Here is a 17947-nt window from a genome sequence, read left to right on the forward strand (position 1 = left end):
GGCTCCAGGGCAGGGAGGTGGGCCTGCTGCGGACAGGGAAGGCTATTACTGTGTGGAGTAGGAAGATGCTGGTAGCCGAGGCTGGCAAGGAGTGATACTGGAGGATGGGTGGCCAACTTCACAGCCCAGTGAGACCAGGCAAAGAGGAGCAAAAATAGAAGGTGTTTCCTTCCTTCAATCACTTACTTTGCTGAGCTCTTTTACATTCCTGTTTAATATTTTAAATAAGAAAAAGGGTTAAATCTAAATTACTTTTGCCCTTATTTATTGATTGGGGTGTACATGTTTGAGGTCAGAGAACAACATCATGCGTGTTCTGGGGTTCTAATTCAGGTTGTCAGACAAGTGTCTTTACCTGCTGAGCTCTAAATTCTTTTACTCCCTTTTCTCTTCCTCCTTTTATTTTTAAAGCTCTCTCTCTCTCTGTGTCTCTCTGTCTCTATCTCTGTCTCTCTCTCTCTCCCCTCCTCTCTCTCTTTTCTCTCTTTCTGTCCAGGATTTCCCTGTGTAGCTCTGGCTGTCCTAGAACCCAGGCTGGTCTTGAACTCACAGAGATCTGCCTGCCACTGCCTCCTGAGTGCTGGGATTAAAGGTGTGAGCTACCACCACCCGACTCACACTCTCTCTTTTTGAAAATTATCAGTGTGTATATTTGTGTGTGTATCCATGTGCTTGTGCATGTGTGTGTGTGTGTGTGTGTGTGTGTGTGTGTGTGTGTGCACCACAGTGCATGTATGGAAGTCAGAGGACAACTGTGTGTAGTCCTCTCCTTGTATATTTATGTGAGTCCTGGGCATCAAATTTAGGCTGCCGGACTTGCATGGCAAGCTGCTTAACCTGTTGAGCCACCTTACTGGGTCCCTAACCAACTTCTGAGCACACATTCTGCTATCCTTTCACTTTGTATAGATCAGGAGTGTGGTTCTGCTGCTCAGTGTGGCCAGGCATACTCTTGGAAATGTTGTGTCCATCCCCTGCCGCCAGTTTTATCTTAAATGCTAGTGTCAGCTTTGAACATGCAGAATGATCATAGTTGCACAACTGGCCTTTCTGCGTGATCTTCATTGGGACAGTGGAATGAAAGTATTCAAACTACTTAGACTACTCTGTTGTTTTCTGAGTTCTTTCCTCCACATGCTCATTCATTCCCAGTGGCCCACCTTCTGCTTACCGATAAGGAACAACCCAAAAGAAAAGATGGCTACGGGGCCTATCTTGTCCTTTCCTCTTGTGTCGTCATTGTCAGCACAGTCATTGGCTAATTAATGCAGGCATGCAACCTGAGCAAGAAGGGACGTGGCTGCTCATTAGTAGGCACTGTTTCCAGAACCAATGCTTCTTTCTTCATGGGAAGAGAGTTTGGGTTTGAGTGATAGTGTAGCCTTTAGGGCTGTCCATGCTCCTCTCTCGGCTGTATGCACGGTACACGTATCTGCATGGATTCACCCTCCATTTTAGTGAGCTTCCAGACATGCAGTGGGTCTATCCCGATTCCGTGCTCATGAGGAAGAGTGCTTGCTATATACAAACAGGGTGATGAAGGACACGGATGCAGACACTGTGTGTCTCTCCTGCTTGTGCACATGCTCCCGTGTCCTTTCAGAACTTGCTGACAGAGCTGAGGTTCAAAGACAATGGAAAATTAAAAATGTCAACTGGAGTGGTTTATTCCTTTCTCTCAAGACAACTGCTTTCAACCCTAAGTTATGTGGCTCCCATCCAGATGTGCTTTCACAAAAGCACCCCTAGACTGTTATTTCTCACTTTTGCATTCTAGATCTTAGCTGGAAGTTTGAGAATTAGCCCTATTGCATTCATTCCTGTACTCAAACTTGTTTCTCCTATGTCAGTCCCAAATAGCTCTAACACATTTCGAGTAAGTATTGTATTACTTGTCGCACTACTGTGACCAGATCCCTGATGAAACAACTCAAGGGAGGAAGGATTGATTCTGACTTGCTGTTTAGGGATGCAGTCCATCATGGGTGGTAAGGGGTGGCGGCTGGATGGGCTTTATCCATGTAGGTGAGAGCCTGAGGCAGTTGGGGCAACTGCAGCTTCAGACAGCACACAAAGTGTGGGTTGGAGATTGGGTGGACTACAACCCTCAGAACCCTCACCCAGTGGCTTGCATGCACTCTGTAGACCTAGCATCTCAAAGGTTCCCTAACATCTCCAAACAGTGCCACCTACTGGGGATCAGGTGTTCAAACCTATGAACCCATGGGGGACAGTTCGCATTAAAACTGTACCAAATACATACATATTAAATGCTTTTATTATTAAGGCTTTGTGCTTATTTTTTCTGAACAAACTATTATAACAAGGTAGAATTTTTTAAAAATAACTATTTAATTATTTTATGTATATAAGGGTTTATCTGCATGCATATCTTTTTACAATTTTTTATTCATTTTACATACCAACTATAGTTCCTTCTCCCTCCCCTCTGCCCACTCTCCTCACCTCCTCCCAACCCACCCCCCCTATCCACTCCTCAGAAAGGTTATGGCCTCCCATTCAGAGTCAACAAAAGCCTGGTACATTAAGTTGAGGCAGGACCAAGCACCCCCCCCCCCCCCATCAAGGCTGAGCAAGGTATCCCACCGTATGGGAAAGTCTTCGAAAAGCAAGCTTACTACATATATAGCTTTATCATGTGTGGTCTGGTGCCTGTGAAGGTCAGAAGGCATTGGAGTCCCTCAGACTAGAGTTGCAGATGGTGTGAGTTGCCATGTGTGTGCAAGAGGGATTGAACCTGGGTCCTCTGGAGAAGCAGGCAGTGCTCTTAACAACAAAGCTGACTATCTAGCCCCCACATAACAAGGTTTTAATTTGCCTGGCTAACTTTCCTCTTATAAATCTTCCACATCTAACCATGCTGCTTTCTAGAATGTGACTTTTTAGAAGCTTATCCCTGTCACATAATTTATTATTTTCTTTCTTTTCCAGATCTGTAACCTCCTCACCTGTCTTAGTTAGGGTTTCTGTTGCTGTGATGAAACACCATGACCAAAGAGAAAGTTGGGGAGGAAAGGGCTTATTGGCATAAACACTTCTACAATAGAATCCATCACAGAAGAAAGTCAGAACAGGAGCTCACACAGGGCAGGAACCTGGAGGCAGGAGCTGATGCAGAGGCCGTGGAGGGATGCTGCTTACTGGCTTGCTTCCCCCTCCCTCCCCCCATCCTCCCACTTGTTCAGCTTTCTTCTAGAACCCGGGACACTAACCTAGGGATGACACCACCCACCATGGGCTGGGCCCTCCCCCATTAATTACTGATTGAGAAATGGGTTTCATGGAGGCATTTCCTCAAGTAAGGCTCCTTCCTCTCTGATGATTCTAGCTTGTGTCAAGTTGATACCCAAAAGCAGCCAGTACACCACCCCCAGTCTTCTCCGTAGACTGGATACTTACTTTTCTAGGCTTTCCCTAAAGCTGTTGTAGAGAGGCTTCCTGTTTCCTGAAGTCCATGCTACTTTCTGAGGGATTATCTTTTGTTGTTGCTTGGATGGAGCACACCCTCAAGAATCTTTCCAAAGTGGGCACATAGAGATAAGCTGTCTGTCTAAACATGTCTTTATTCTTCCTTAACACAAGCTTGTGGTGTGATTTGGTACCCAGTCACCCTTGGAATGTGGAAGGCATTTTTTCCCCATTATCCACCAGTTTCCAACATTGCTGTTGAGATACCCCACACCACTCCTATCCTGATGTCTTTGAATGTGAGCTTTTAAACAGTCTGGAAGCTTTTTAGGACTCTGTTTCTTCTTTTATGGCATCTTTAAAATTCATAACTATGTGCCTTGGTCTCTTTTTATTTGGGGGAACATTTATCGGGCTGTCTTCATCTAGAAACCCATGTTTTTCAGTTACTGGAGATGTTCTTGTATTATTTATTTCTGATAATCTATTTTTTTCTTTCTGGAACCCTTGTGATATTGAGTTGTTCTTCCCTTAATTTTTGGGCTTTTTCTATCTTCTTTTCAGAGAGGTGCTGCTTTGTCTTTCATATACTTATTCTGTTAAAGGTTTTGTTCGCTTGCTTAGAGATGAATGTCTCATGCAGCCCGAGCTAGCCTCTAACTTGGGATCTAGCCAAAGTTGAGTTTGAACTCCCAATCTTTCTGCCTCCATCCACCAAGTGCTGGTGTTATACATGTGTGTCCCTACCTTTGGCACTGTTAGAATTTTGACTTTTTTATTGTACTTTTTATTTTCTTAGCTTTAATAATCTCTAAATACTCGTTTTTACCTGGTCTTTCTTCATAAGTGCCTTGTCTGCTCTTTCTGAGGTTCAGATTTACATGAATTTATGAAATCTTTTTCTCTCCTCCTCCTCCTCCTCCTCTTCCTCCTCCTCTCTTCTTAGGTTTTTAGAGACAGGATATTGTATTCAGACTTTTCTTTGGGCTGCCAGCTCACAAATAATGGCACAGAGACTTATTAATTATGAAAGCTTGGCCTTAGCTTAGGCTTGTCCCATTTGCTCTTATAACTTAAATTAACCTGCTTTTGCTAATCTACGTTTTACCATGTGGCTTTTTACCTTTCTCTTATTCTGTATGTCTGATTTCCCACATCTCCATGATGTCTCCTGCTCTCCTTGATTAATCTCTTCTTTCTTCCTTTCTCTCCCTGCAAGTCCTGCCTAGCTCTTGGACGATCAGCCTTTTATTACACCAACCACAGCAACACACCTTCATACAATGTACAACTATCCCATAACAGGGTTTTGCTGTGTAGCCCTGGCTGTCCTGAAACTCATTCTGTAGACCAGGCTGCCTTCGAACTCAGCGATCCTCCTGCCTCTGCCTCCCGAGTACTGGGATTAAAGGCGTGCACCACCACTGCCTGGCCTGAAATCTTTTTCTTTGGGTTATGTTTTTTTTTTCCTTAGGATTGATTGTATTTATATTGTACGCACATGTGAGTACAGTACCTGCAGAGAAGTCATTGGATCCCCTGGCACTAGAGTTAGAAGCTTCTTTGAGCCATGTGATTTGGATGCTGGGAACCAAATGCTGGTCCTTTGTAAGAGCAATAAGTGCTCTTAACCAAGAAACCATCTCTCCAGGGCCTGGTTTATTCTTTCTGAACATATTTCTTTCATTTTAGAGATTTTTCTTAAAATGTGTTGGTATGTTTTGCATAGAGAAGGAGAAACAGCTGCCTACTGGGAGATCTATAGCCTTGGCTGTAACTTTGATTCACTGATGAAGGGCTTATTGGGATTCAGCTTTTTTGGGGGGGGCTCCTTATATGCTAGAAACTGAGGTCATGTTTCTGTGTGACTTGGAATACCCAGAGAAGGCTCTAGTCTCCTGGGAGCATGTCACATCTGTCTGCTGGCATCTGATAGTACAAGAGCTTGCTGGTGTCTCATTCTTCATTGTGCAGAGTATTAGTGGCTTTCTCTATAGGTTCCTCTGATGTGGGCCTTTGCCGGTGACTGGCATTCCTAGGCCAGATCCTCCTAGGTCTCTTTTCACCTGGGCAGGGTAATGACAATCACCTGGGCACACAGGGTTGGAATGGAATCCTTCAAATTAGCTCTGTCCTCAGCTCTCCTGGCCTCCAGATAGCTAAGAGTCTCTGAGATCCTGACTCCAGTGTCTTCTAGGGTTGTGTTTCTCCCCACAGGCTTTAGTTCTCAGCTTCTGTCGTTTTACCAAGTCAGCTACTGTTCACCCATCTGCTTTGCAGCTTCCAGAAATGTCGTTGACATCGTTTACTTGCTGTCATCACTCCACCTCTGCCCGGGAGGAGTTATGCTTTGTTTATGCCTCAAATGTCTATGTAGAAGAGCTTCAGCAGAGAGTAGAGGAGATTGGCCTGCTTGGTCAGTGTGCTGTGGTTCTCTGGAAGCCCACTCCCTATGACAGTAGGCTGGTGCATGCCCAGGGCCCCCAGGCTGGTGAGATCATGGACACAGGTCTCCTCTGGAAGAGGGATTTGGGTGAGGGGTGACAACAGGAAACTGAAGAGTTCAGTTTGGTTGTTAAAATTTGGATTCTGGCCCAGTCTCCTTGTGTTGGCAGATGAGTTACATTAGCCCTTAAACCTCCAAAAATGGGGATCATGATAGACAAGCTCAGTGTTTGCTGTGAGGATTAACCAAGAAAGCCAGAGGCACACTTAGTGCAGTGCCTACCACATTGTACACAGTCAGTACATGGCCATGGTTGCTGTTACTCTTCCTATAGTTACCAAGTGGTTGATCTGTGGATTTGAACCAGAGAAGCTGCCTGGGCTGGGGAGGAGGTGAGCCTCCCCCAAAGAGGGGCAGAGAATGAGATTTCTTGGGAAATGAGAATAGTGGGTACCCTGAAACACCCACAGGGCTTGTTCCCAGCTGCCCCACCCAGAGTGCCACCCAGCACCCTGGCTCAGGGACAGACAGCTGAACAGGCAAGTCTCTGTGTTCTTTTAGGCGCTGGAATGTATGAGAGCCTTGGCTGGGGGCCTGGGCTCAGGGTAGGAGAAGAGGCAGAGTGCCTGAGCCTGAGGTCTGAGTTGCAGATGGAAATGGAACCCACCACCTGAGGGTGCTTGGGAGGGAGAGTCACCCACCGGGCCCACTTCTGTGCTCCATCTTTGAGTGAACAGGCAAGGGTGCAAAGTCCAGGAGAAGGGAACACAGAGGAACCCTCCACCACAGGCAGGGTGGCGGCTGCTCCAACTCTCTCCCACTAGCTCCTCGCTGGGGTGGGACAGGAGACGGACATTTCTGCCCAAACAGGGTGGGGATCTGAAGGGGTGGGTGCTGAATGGGTGGTGCAGCAGTCTTTCCACAGCTTGGAGAACTTTCAGCATCATGTACAGACCACCCACTATCCCTATACAGCCATGCTCCTCGGTTCCCAGTGACTATCTCTTCCTGAGCCAGTAGACTGACACATGGCTTCCCCTCGCTGGCTTCACAGGCACACTTGTAACAGAGGCCAAGGTCACACACAAAACCCGTCTGACTGTAGGACCTCACCCATACAAAGATGAAGGCACCATAACTCCAAGTGATGAGGACTTGGTAGCTGTCCTGGGTGTGTGTGGGGTGTAGGAAGGAGTAGAGGGACAAAGACCTCTCTTGGAGTCAGGGACATACTCTGAGGGCTTTTAGAGCTGACACTGAAGCCAGGTAGAAGAGGAAGCTGGGCATGCAGGAAACTTGGCAGAGGCAGAACCTAGGGAAACTGATTGGGTGGTTGTGAATGTGCATCTGCAGTTAGTCTAAGGCAGCCTACCTGAAGAACCCCAGGAGGTTCTTAGGTGTGATGCAGAGGTTGCAGCATCCACAAGCCTCTCCTGGTCAAGCCAGGGAGATCGTGCTCATGCCTGTTCTTAAAGTCAGAGTTTTACAGAGTGGGAGGCAGGCCTGGGGGAGTGTGGGCTTCTTCATGTCATCAACAATCTCCTGGGCAGCGACTCTTCTACCAGAAACTAGGGCCTAGGAGGGAAACTGGCACACGGGTAGTTGACTGCTCTTCCCAATATCGAGATGACGGTAAAGCTTCCTACTGGAGTCATCCCCAGCCTACTGTGACCCTATGTGGGGTGGCTTGGCCCTGCCATAATTAGCACAAGGAGGAGCCCCGAGGGGATGGATGATGGATGTGGGGACCTTGGTGTACGTTTGGCTGTGTGAGGAGCTTGGCTGAGAGCCTGCCAGAGGAAGGAAAGGCTGCCTCTGACATTTCCTAAGCAGACACTGCACTGGGTACTTCTATAGCTTGGGGCCAGCCTCTTACACATGAGGGTGAGAAGGTCCAGAGAGCTTGATTGACACTCAAGGTCATACAGCGTCCACAGAGGAAGGGAAGGCCAGCTTCCAGCTCCTTCTGTGACTTCCCACGCAGGTACTGCTGTGGGTACCTCTACAGTTTGGGAATGGCCACGTAGACATGAGGATGTGATAGTTCAGAGAGGATCAGAGGTCAACTGGGGCCATATACATCCTCAGCCAATTAGAGAGGTAGGTCGCCAGCTCTCTATCTGTCCAGCATCAAGCCCATAGGTGCCCTGCCCTTAGCAAGTTGGTACAGTTTCACAAGGGACTAGTGTCCCCTCTCCCCCCCCCCCTGCCAGATTCTATTTCTTCTTCCCCCCACCCCCTTGGACTTCTCCCTCTGCCTGCTTATCCTGGCTCCCAAGTCTACCTGGCTTGTTCTCATTTCCCACTGACTGGACCTGTGTCCTCACAGATCCTGCCTCCTTTTATTTACAACTGAGTCCCTTCTGTCCAGTAACATAGTCGCCAATCTTTGTGGCTCAATTCTCTTTAGGCTGTGGGCCCTGGACCCTCCCTCCCATCCCTGAAGGGCCAAACGGAGCCCTAGGAAGCCGGCAGCATGGTCCCACCCTCCTGCTTCCAGACAACCTCATAGAACATTCACAGTTAAGGCAGAGGTGGTTGCATGGGACTTGGGATGCCCCTTCCAGAGCCCTGTTGCCTCCCTGCCCCCTGCCTGCTGGTGGTGCTGTGTGACCACCTTTCTGGGCACCAGGTCAGAAGGAGTGTGTGACGGACATGAGCTGTACCTGCTCATATTGGTCGATTCTCTTGTCATTGCCCTGGAATGCTGGCTAGAGGAAGGCAGGAAGGAATGGGGAGTAAGGATCAGGGGGCAGGCCCTCAGGTCAGAGCGGGAGGTTGCTGGGCAGCTGTTCCCCTAGAGGCCTTTTGTTTTATCAGCTGTGGTGTGATGGTTTCCAGAATCTGACCCAATCCAGCCTGGCCCCGGGGTCTCAGCAGGGGTAGAGGCCGAAGGAGATAAAAAGCATAACCACTTGAGGACCTGACCCTTGGAAGAAGGGTGCCAGAGTGTCTGTGGTGGGACAGTGGCTTGTGCCAAGGCCTGCAATAGGGGTGGGGTGTTTGTTAGCTGGCTGGAGCTCCAGGCAGCCGAGAGAGGTCTACGGGGCTGCCTTGCTAGGCTGGGGTCACATGACCCACTGGCCAGATGAAAGCCTGTCATTTCCCTACCGTTTGCAGAAGTCCCACCTGGCCCGCTCTTCCTCCCCGTGCCTTGTGCCTCTCCCATGGGTCTCAGGCTGCACTCTTGGCCCGGGGATCTCACTGTACCCTCCCCTCCCGTTTTCTGCAGCCGCGGGTGGGGCCTGTGCTTGGATGACTCTCCAGCCAAGGATGTCATTGGCTTCCCCTCGGTGCTGCCTGGTGTCCTGTATGATGTGAACCACCAGTGTCGCCTTCAGTATGGGGCATACTCAGTCTTCTGTGAGGACATGGACGTGAGTGTGGGAGGCACAGTCGGTGGCCCTCAACAGCCTGAGAATGCCAGGCTCTGAGAAACTCTGCCTGGCTTGGGCTGGACTCCCAAGGGACACAGTGATACCTAATGTGACCTGTGGCAGAGGCCCGGGTTTCGGTGGCCACAGGCCCGGGTCTGGATTCTCCATCAACACCTAGGCAACTTTGGACAAGCCCTTAGCCTTCTGGATTTGGCTAAGAAGAGTAAAACAAAAATATCTGTGCTTTAGGGTCCCACAGAGGGTCTGGTAAAGTCATGACATAAGCTTTTACCTTGCGTGTTTCAGGAGGTGTAGTCGGGGCTGAAAGAGGTGACCAGCTGGAGACAGCTCTCAGCACCAACCCAGCCTGGAGGGCAGCCCCTCCCAAGGGCCCCATGACAGCATGCTGTTGCGGGGTGGGCCAGAGGACCCTCACACTTGCACACTCAGGATGTACTGCCCCTGTGGAAAGTTGCCCGGGGCTCTTGGGGGACAACAGGGACAGACTGCTGGCACCACTGGGGAGAATATGAGGATGATGCACATGCCTCTTTGCAGAATGTCTGCCACACACTGTGGTGTTCCGTGGGGACCACCTGTCACTCCAAGCTGGACGCAGCTGTGGACGGCACCAGATGTGGGAAAAACAAGGTAGGTGGGAAACCTCAACCCTGGCTGACTATGGGGTGGGGGAGGCTGCCTTTCTCCTGACCATACCTAGCCAGACTTCCCTGGGGTCAACTTTAGCTTATCATCTTGTGCTGTTCTGAAGTGACCCTCAGACTTCTCTGGCCCAAATTGCCACCACTAAATGTGGGTATGATTCTCACCGTCAGTTTCTCTTAGTACTAAATCATCTTCAGCACGGTGTCTGGGTTGTGGGCGACCGTAAAGTCTATCTTACACCTTCCTTCCTCCTGCCTTTTGAAACTGCCTTGCTCACTTCATTCTCACTGGGGTGAGGATGACTGACAGGCGTTGGGGTTGGGTTGCTCTGCCTCCATCTGTCTCAGTAGTGGTGTCTCAATGGAGAGTGCGTCCCTGAGGGCTTCCAGCCCGAGGCGGTGGACGGTGGCTGGTCCGGCTGGAGTGCCTGGTCTGTCTGCTCGAGGAGCTGTGGCGTGGGTGTACGGAGTGCTGAACGACAGTGCACACAGCCTGTGTGAGTGTGGGGCCCAGGCTGGGATCAAGGACCTGAACGGAGCCAGATGCTTGCAGAGACTACCTCTGCTCCAGTATCCGGCTCTCAGAAGTGTCCCTAGAATGGCCAAGTCCAGTGTCTAAGTCGCCACGGGCCACTTCTAGGGAGCCTTCCCCCCAGAGCTGGCACCGTTGCAGAGAGGGGAGTGCTCTCCAAGAGCCTGGGGAGATGCTCCAAAGACTTTGCATCTCCCCAACAAAGGCAGTGGTGCGGGGAGTGGGCAGAGGTGACTGCTTAGAGTCTGGGCCCTGGGATGCTCAGGGTTTGGGTCCTCCGCCCTCACACAAGGGCATTCCTTCTCCATTGCTCATCTGGACCTCAGTGTGCCAGACGCTGGGGTGCTAGCAGAGCCCTCCTAGTTAAGTTGCCGTTGAGTGAAGTCAGGCAGCATGGGTAAGGCCTGAACCTTCCCGGTGCTGGGGGAAATGCCCAGCACAAGCTACTTCAGGCATCCCAGGAGACTGGGAGAACTGGGCAGCAGTGGCCAGGGTGGTGGTGGGGTGGGTGGGTGGGTGGTGGGGTGGCCGAGGCCTGGAATGAGCTTTCTTATCTTTTTTTTTTTTTTTGGTTTTTCGAGACAGGGTTTCTCTGTATTGTTTTGGAGGCTATCGGTCCAGCCCGGCCTCGAACTCACAGAGATCCGCCTGCCTCTGCCTCCCGAATGCTGGGATTAAAGGCGTGCGCCACCACCGCCTGGCTGAGCTTTCTTATCTTAAGGGAGCTATGGAGACTCAATGAGACAGGGGCTGTCTGGCACCCTTGGGCACATTTTCTTTGCTTGGCTGCCAAGGAGGTGGAATTCACAGCCAGTTTCTTCCCAGGGCTGGGGCTACACCAAGCCTGTGGTCTCTACTCCTCCACACGTCTCTTCCTCCAGCTCAGCCGGGGTGGGGCTGGCCTGGCTTACATGGGGTTCAGGTTAGATGCCAAGCCAAGGTAGTGTCTCACCTGGGTAGAACCTGGAGGCTTCCTTCAACCTAGCCCAGGGTGCTGCCTCCCCCCAGGAACAACTCTAATGACATAGGACCATCAGCTTCCCACATGTTCTAACCTCTCAGCACTCCCTTGGAGGCAGTCCAGTTCCATTTTAGAGATGAGGAACCTGAGGCCTGGGAGATGGCAGAGCATTTCCCAGGGTCACACAGCGGGTCTGGGCCAGACCTAGGCTTCTTGTCGCCAGTCTTCCGTAGATCTTTGGAAGCAGGAAGGATGTGTACCGGTCAGAGAGTGGCAGCCCCTGAGGGTCGAGCAGCGTGACTGAGGATGGCAGGGGACTCTGGGTGCTTGCTTGGCATTGGGTGCTAACAGCATGCTCATAGCCCCATGGCTTTCCTCATAGGCCTAAGCACAGAGGCAAGTACTGTGTGGGGGAGCGGAAGCGGTTCCGGCTCTGCAACCTGCCACCCTGCCCTGCGGGTCATCCCTCTTTCCGTCACACCCAGTGTAGCCAGTTTGACGCCATGCCCTACAAGGGCCAACTGCACACATGGGTGCCCGTGGTCAATGATGGTGAGTCCCGCTGCCCACGTGGATGCCAAGGCCAGGGGTGGGGGATGTATGGACCCCAGTGATACAGGCCCACATACAGCAGTCCACATACTACCCTCAGCTCTTGGCTGCTCCCTGCTGTTGTTTGGAGTAGTTGTTTATTCCTAGCTCCCCATCTGCAGTTCTGCAGATGGCTATCAGTCCTGCCAGGTGCCCTTGGCCTACTGCTGATGCACGCTATGGAGGATGAAGGGGTTTTCCTGATTGCCTCTGCAATGCTGGCTTTTTTGCTTTCGCTCCACGAGTCCTCCACTTGTCCCCTCAGAGAACCCCTGTGAGCTGCACTGCCGTCCCTCCAACCACTCCAATACAGAGAAGATGAGGGATGCCGTGGTGGATGGCACCCCTTGCTACCAAGGTCGGGTCAGCCGTGACATCTGCATCAATGGCCTCTGCAAGGTGTGTGGGATGGCAAGGGGCTCTCCTAGCCTTACTGGCCGGCAGTGCGTCCGCCTCTAGGTCTCTTCTGGCTTCTCTAGGCTGCACACCAGCCTCTTCCCCTGCCTACTGACTCTAAGACAAAGCCTCCGCCCCGCTGTCTCCGGCGTTGGACACCCCACAGTTGGCTCCATACTCTCAGCCACTCCCCCGGCTGCCTACTGCTCATTCCAGCACGCTGCCTGTACAGCCCCAGTCATGACACCAGAACCTGGAGGGATGCAGGCGACTGCCTCCTCTCTGATAGGCAGGGGCTGACTAGGTGGTATTGGTGGTGTGCCAGGCTCTGGGCTGCAGAAAGCACTGCGTTTGGTAACGGTTCTGGTTTCTCATACCGCTGCTTTGCCGTGCCCAGGGCTCCAGGTGCCTTCCTTACCCTGCTTCTTGCCTTTAAAGCTACTGCTAAAGGCCTGGCTTTAGAGGAGGCCTACCCCCAGTGTCTTTGATATTGAATCCTATTTCTGGAAAATTCCACTATGCGCTAGACTCTACCTGTAGCTTTATTTGAGGGGGATTTCCTGACTTTTGTCTCATGTGATGCTCTCAACACTCTGTTGAGGTATGGGCTGATGCCCCCCCTTTCCTATCAGAGAGAGGCGCTCATGTGTATCAGGAAGGATGACTGTGTTGGAACTGGACCCAAGCAGGGGTTCTTGACCTCCAATTAGGGTCTTTGTCCTGCACCCTGGTGGATACCCTAGGGGGACTGACAGCCAGTACAAAGGGCCTTCTCTCTGTTACAGAACGTGGGCTGCGACTTTGAGATCGACTCTGGTGCCACGGAGGACCGCTGTGGTGTCTGCCAGGGCAATGGCTCTACTTGCCACACCGTGAGCAGGACCTTCGAGGAGGCTGAGGGCCTGGGTATGGTTGGGACCCCTTGTCTGCGAATGTGTGCCTATAATCCTATTCTCTGCCCCTGTGGTCCTTGCCTAGACTAGACATGAAAGACAGGGGTCTCCTTAGAGAAGTCAGTGAGACCCTGTCCCAGGTGAGACCTGCCCTAGGGGTCCTTCTATTCTAGGGACTGTGAGTGGCCTGTAGTCCTTTCAGAGACATGATGTCTTCCGACGCTTCCCTTCCCAGTGCCATGCCTCAGCCTTGGGGGCTGAGTTACACATATGGCCCAAGTGCCAACTGTGTGCTCAACTATGGGGGGCACCTGGGTGAGGCGCTCTCAGAGTGACAGAACCTTCTCGGTGATGAATGTGGTAGGCTATGTATTTCAGGGAGGGAAGGAAACACCGAACAAGAATGTCTTGACCTGGCAAGTCAAGGACGACTTCCTGTAGGAAGGAGAGACTGAGCTGGATAATGATGGACTCAGGAGACTGGGGTGAGGAGAACCCCAGCTAGAGCCTGCTGTAGAGCCTGGCCTTGTAAGGCATGCGGGCTGTGAGGCTATAATGCTGGGCTCCGTAGCTTGCTATTATTTCCCAGAGCTGACTCATATCCCCATAGGAGCCTGTGCAGAGCACCCAACCTCAGTGCTTCATTTCCTCATCTGCAAAATGGGGACAACAATAGTGCCTATGTTATGGCATGGAGTAGCGCTGGGCATATCTGAGAGCAGTGTTATGTAACTGAAAGAGAGAGGTGACTAGAGAAGAGGATAAAGGCCCAAGCATTTTGGCTTTCCAGGATGGGAGAGATGATGGACAAGGCTGTTCAGTCTTCCAGGAGAGTGATGCTGGGTCATGGGTCAGAGGGGAAGGATCTGTGCGCCCTTTCCGAGACCTAAGTGACCCAGAGTAGATATAATATCTGCCTTTTGCAGGGGGGAGGGGTTCAGAGTCCTGAGCTGATGTGAGGAAGCAAGAAGGCGGGGACAGCTGACTGCTTATCGGGGGCCAAACCCTGTACAACCCCTGCCAACAGGGTACGTGGACATAGGCCTGATCCCAGCCGGAGCCCGAGAGATCCTCATTAAGGAGGTGGCTGAGGCTGCCAACTTTCTGGCCCTGCGGAGTGAGGACCCAGATAAGTACTTCCTCAATGGCGGCTGGACCATCCAGTGGAATGGAGACTACCAGGTGGCAGGCACTACCTTCACCTATGCGCGCACAGGCAACTGGGAGAACCTCACATCCCCTGGGCCTACCAGTGAGCCTGTCTGGATCCAGGTACCTGCCTTTCAAGGCCAGGATGGGAGGAATAAACGGGGTGGTCCCCAAGGTAGGATTTACAGGGGAAACCTTAGGGCTGTCATAGGGTGTGATTCTGGGACAGGCTCAGCTGATGGAACCTCTGAACCTCAGCATCCGTTTTCCCATCTCTAGAGTAGGTCACCAGTATAGCTCAGTTCACAGAGGTGGCTGGGGATGACCAGACACAGGCTTTGGGCAGATGGCGAAGGGTCCCCGGGCTCACAGGCCCCCACTTGCTTGTTCCAGCTGCTGTTCCAGGAGAGCAACCCTGGGGTGCACTATGAGTACACCATCCACAGGGACAGCCACGATGAGGTGCGGCCACCTGAGTTCTCCTGGCACTATGGGCCCTGGAGCAAGTGCACTGTCACATGTGGTACAGGTGAGACTCACGCTTGCTGAATCCTTCCCTGAGCCTGCTTGTGTGTGGTCACATGTAATGCCACCCCGGGGCTTTGAAGTGGGTCTTGTTAATCTACTTCCATTTTGTAGAGCTGAAAGTCCAAAGCCACCACCAAGAAGCAGTGGGTGGGCCACCTACCCTACCACCCCTCTGTTGCATCCCAGCATAGGGTGTCATGGAGGGAGGGCTGGGAGGGCAGTGTGAGGTCATGGAGGCCTGCCTTCACCCTGGCAGAGTCAGGGGAACCCTGTTCTGTGAGGGTCTGGGCAGAGAGGGTATGCTTATCTTTTGGAGCCCAGGCTGAACCCCCATGGCTTCCAGGTGTGCAGAGACAAAGCTTGTATTGCATGGAGAGGCAGGCTGGACTTGTGGATGAGGAACACTGTGACCACCTGAATCGGCCTGATGACCGCCAGAGGAAGTGCAGCGAGGAGCCCTGTCCCGCCAGGTGAGCTTATGGTCCCCCACCAGACTTGCAATTCCTAGGTGGCCTGCTCCTGCCTTGGCATCAGGACCCCGGTAGCTTGTGGCCTCTTTTCCCAAGTCAGAGGCATCAGTCCATGGAGTGCATTTGATCATTCCTCTTTGGGTGTCTGGGTATCTTGTCCAGGTCCCTGGGGTTAGGGTGGCAAGAGTCAAGAGGGCTCTGTTACTGGGCTTCAGGGACAGGGCACCAACTTGAGGCTTGACTCTCTGAGGATTATTCTCCATTCTGCCCTGTCTGTACCTCAATGTCTTGGAGTCATGCAATGGCTACCTTTGCTAATGTCACACTGTTACCACCGTGTGTCCCTTACCAGGTGGTGGGCAGGGGAGTGGCAGCTGTGTTCCCGATCCTGCGGACCTGGAGGTCTCTCTCGCCGGGCTGTGCTCTGCATACGCAGTGTAGGGCTGGATGAGCAGCGAGCCCTGGAACCACTTGCCTGTGAGCATCTTCCTCGACCCTTGGCTGAAACCCCATGCAACCGTCACGTACCCTGTCCCGCCACCTGGGGTGTGGGAAACTGGTCTCAGGTAAGTGTAAGGAGGAAAGGGGACCTGATTTTCTGCTACCCCAGACAACCTGCACAGCATCCTTACTGGTTGCTACCTGGGGTGGAGGGAGCCTGGAGCATTCCTGGGACAACCCTTTTCTCAAAGCTTGGGGGTCAGGAATTCCCTAGCATGCTGACTGCCATCTTGAACTAAGCATGGCCACAGAGGGCTGGCTGAGACCCCTGTCACTATGATACCAGCAGTAGGCAGGTTTTGCCAGCCTGCCCCAGCTTCCTCAAAAGCCCCACCCTGGTCTGAGCTGTGGTCTCCTTTGCAGTGCTCTGTGACATGTGGAGCCGGCATTCGGCAGCGAACTGTCCTCTGCATCAATGATACTGATGTCCCCTGCGATGAAGTCGAGCGGCCGGTGACTGAGGCCATTTGTCTTCTGCCTCCCTGCCCCCGCCCCGTGTACATGACGGGCACAGATGGCTCTGGCAGTGGTTCCTCCAGCCCTGAGCTCTTCAATGAAGTTGATTTCATCCCACACTGGCTGGCCCCACGCCCTTCACCGGCATCCTCACCCAAGCCAGTTAGCATCAGCAACGCTATTGACGAGGGCGACCTAGAACCGGATCCGCCGGGGCCTGTGTTTGTGGATGACTTCTATTATGACTACAATTTCATTAACTTCCATGAAGACCTGTCTTATGGATCTTATGAAGAACCCCACCCAGACCTGGTTGATGCAGGGGGTTGGACAGTACCACCCCACATCAGACTCACTGAACCCCCCTCAGATACTTCAGTGCCTACTGCAGGAACTCCTGGAGTTAAGGAAGAGGGGCTTCAGGGAGCTTGGTCCCCTAGCCCTTCACTCAATCAGGATAGCCATTCCCCACCTGTATTCTTAGAGCAGACCCCTGTGAATCCCTTGGCCAATTTCTTGTCTGAGGAAGATATGCTCATGGGGACCCCTGAAGTTGGGCTCACCAGCTTGCCCTGGCCCCCTGCTTCAGCTGATGAGATGGTGACACCTGTTGACCCGGGAACCTCTGATGAGTTACTAGTAAGGGAAGACAGGCAGGACCAGCCACCCACTCCATGGTCTGACAGGAACAAGGCTTCCAAAGATGAGGACACCTTGGGCCATACATCACCAGCCCTTCCCCAAAGCCCTATCCCCACACAGCTCTCTTCACCTTCCATCAGCACCACCCAAGCTTCTCCTGGTCCTGATGTGGCAGAGGTGTGGACAGGAGTGCCTGTGGCCTGGGACTCAGTGTTAGAGGGTGACCTGAAGTCTGTGCCTACTGTGGAGGTGGCACCTCCTCTCCTTCCTCCCATGGCCACTGCACCAGCCATCTGGGACAGAGACAGCCCCTTGGAGCCAGGGACTCCTACCTTTTCAACCCCACAGAACCTGAAAACTCTGGCATTGCCGGGAACTTTCTTTTCGACAGCACCAACTGATCTAAGCAGCCCGGGACCGATGGGCCAGCCACAGCCCACTAACCCTGAAGGGACCCTGAGCCCTGTGCCACTGCCTAGGCCAGCTCAGGAGACTCATAATAACAGCAGCAAGGACCCTGAGGTCCTGCCTTTGCAGCCCGGCCTGGTGGAGGATGGCTCTCCTACAGACCCACAGCCTGCCACGAATGCCAGCTGGCAAGTGGGCAACTGGAGCCAGGTGAGCTGTAGGCACCAGGGATGGTGGGAAGCTGGAGAGCAGGACCCTGGGACTCAGCTTTAAGCAGAGTAAGACCCAGCCATGTTCATCCTGCCTCCCTTGGAGAATAGCACAACGGTCCCTGGGCTTAGCTGACTGACAGAGAGAGTATTATCCCAGCTCTTGTGCAGCCTTGAGGCTAGTCTGTCCCACTGGGCCTCAGTTTCCCAGCTGTGAGGTGAAGTGAAGCGAGGGGTCCCATCTGCTTGAGATCTGAGTCCTTAGAGGGCCCTTCCCAGGCTACATGGAAGGCT

General features: G+C 52.3%; 1 protein-coding gene across 3 annotated transcripts in view; it reads left to right on the top strand.

Moving 5' to 3' along the window:
- The window catches only part of Adamts7 (ADAM metallopeptidase with thrombospondin type 1 motif 7), a 38887-nt gene that overhangs the window by 15145 nt on the left and 5795 nt on the right, over nucleotides 1-17947 (top strand). Inside the window, exons 9-19 of one of the 3 annotated variants that reach the window (XM_013120983.3) lie at nucleotides 9108-9252; nucleotides 9811-9903; nucleotides 10269-10414; nucleotides 11793-11962; nucleotides 12267-12400; nucleotides 13183-13303; nucleotides 14318-14562; nucleotides 14833-14968; nucleotides 15311-15437; nucleotides 15790-16003; nucleotides 16302-17654. In XM_013120983.3, the coding sequence (XP_012976437.1) occupies nucleotides 9108-9252; nucleotides 9811-9903; nucleotides 10269-10414; nucleotides 11793-11962; nucleotides 12267-12400; nucleotides 13183-13303; nucleotides 14318-14562; nucleotides 14833-14968; nucleotides 15311-15437; nucleotides 15790-16003; nucleotides 16302-17654 (2884 nt within the window). The remainder of the gene's footprint in view (nucleotides 1-9107; nucleotides 9253-9810; nucleotides 9904-10268; nucleotides 10415-11792; nucleotides 11963-12266; nucleotides 12401-13182; nucleotides 13304-14317; nucleotides 14563-14832; nucleotides 14969-15310; nucleotides 15438-15789; nucleotides 16004-16301; nucleotides 17655-17947) is intronic. The other 2 variants (XM_040740320.1, XM_040740318.1) reach the window with 2 other exon arrangements.

This window comes from Mesocricetus auratus, unplaced genomic scaffold (genome assembly GCF_017639785.1).
Source record: "Mesocricetus auratus isolate SY011 unplaced genomic scaffold, BCM_Maur_2.0 Super-Scaffold_100691, whole genome shotgun sequence".
Taxonomy (NCBI): Eukaryota; Metazoa; Chordata; class Mammalia; order Rodentia; family Cricetidae; genus Mesocricetus; species Mesocricetus auratus.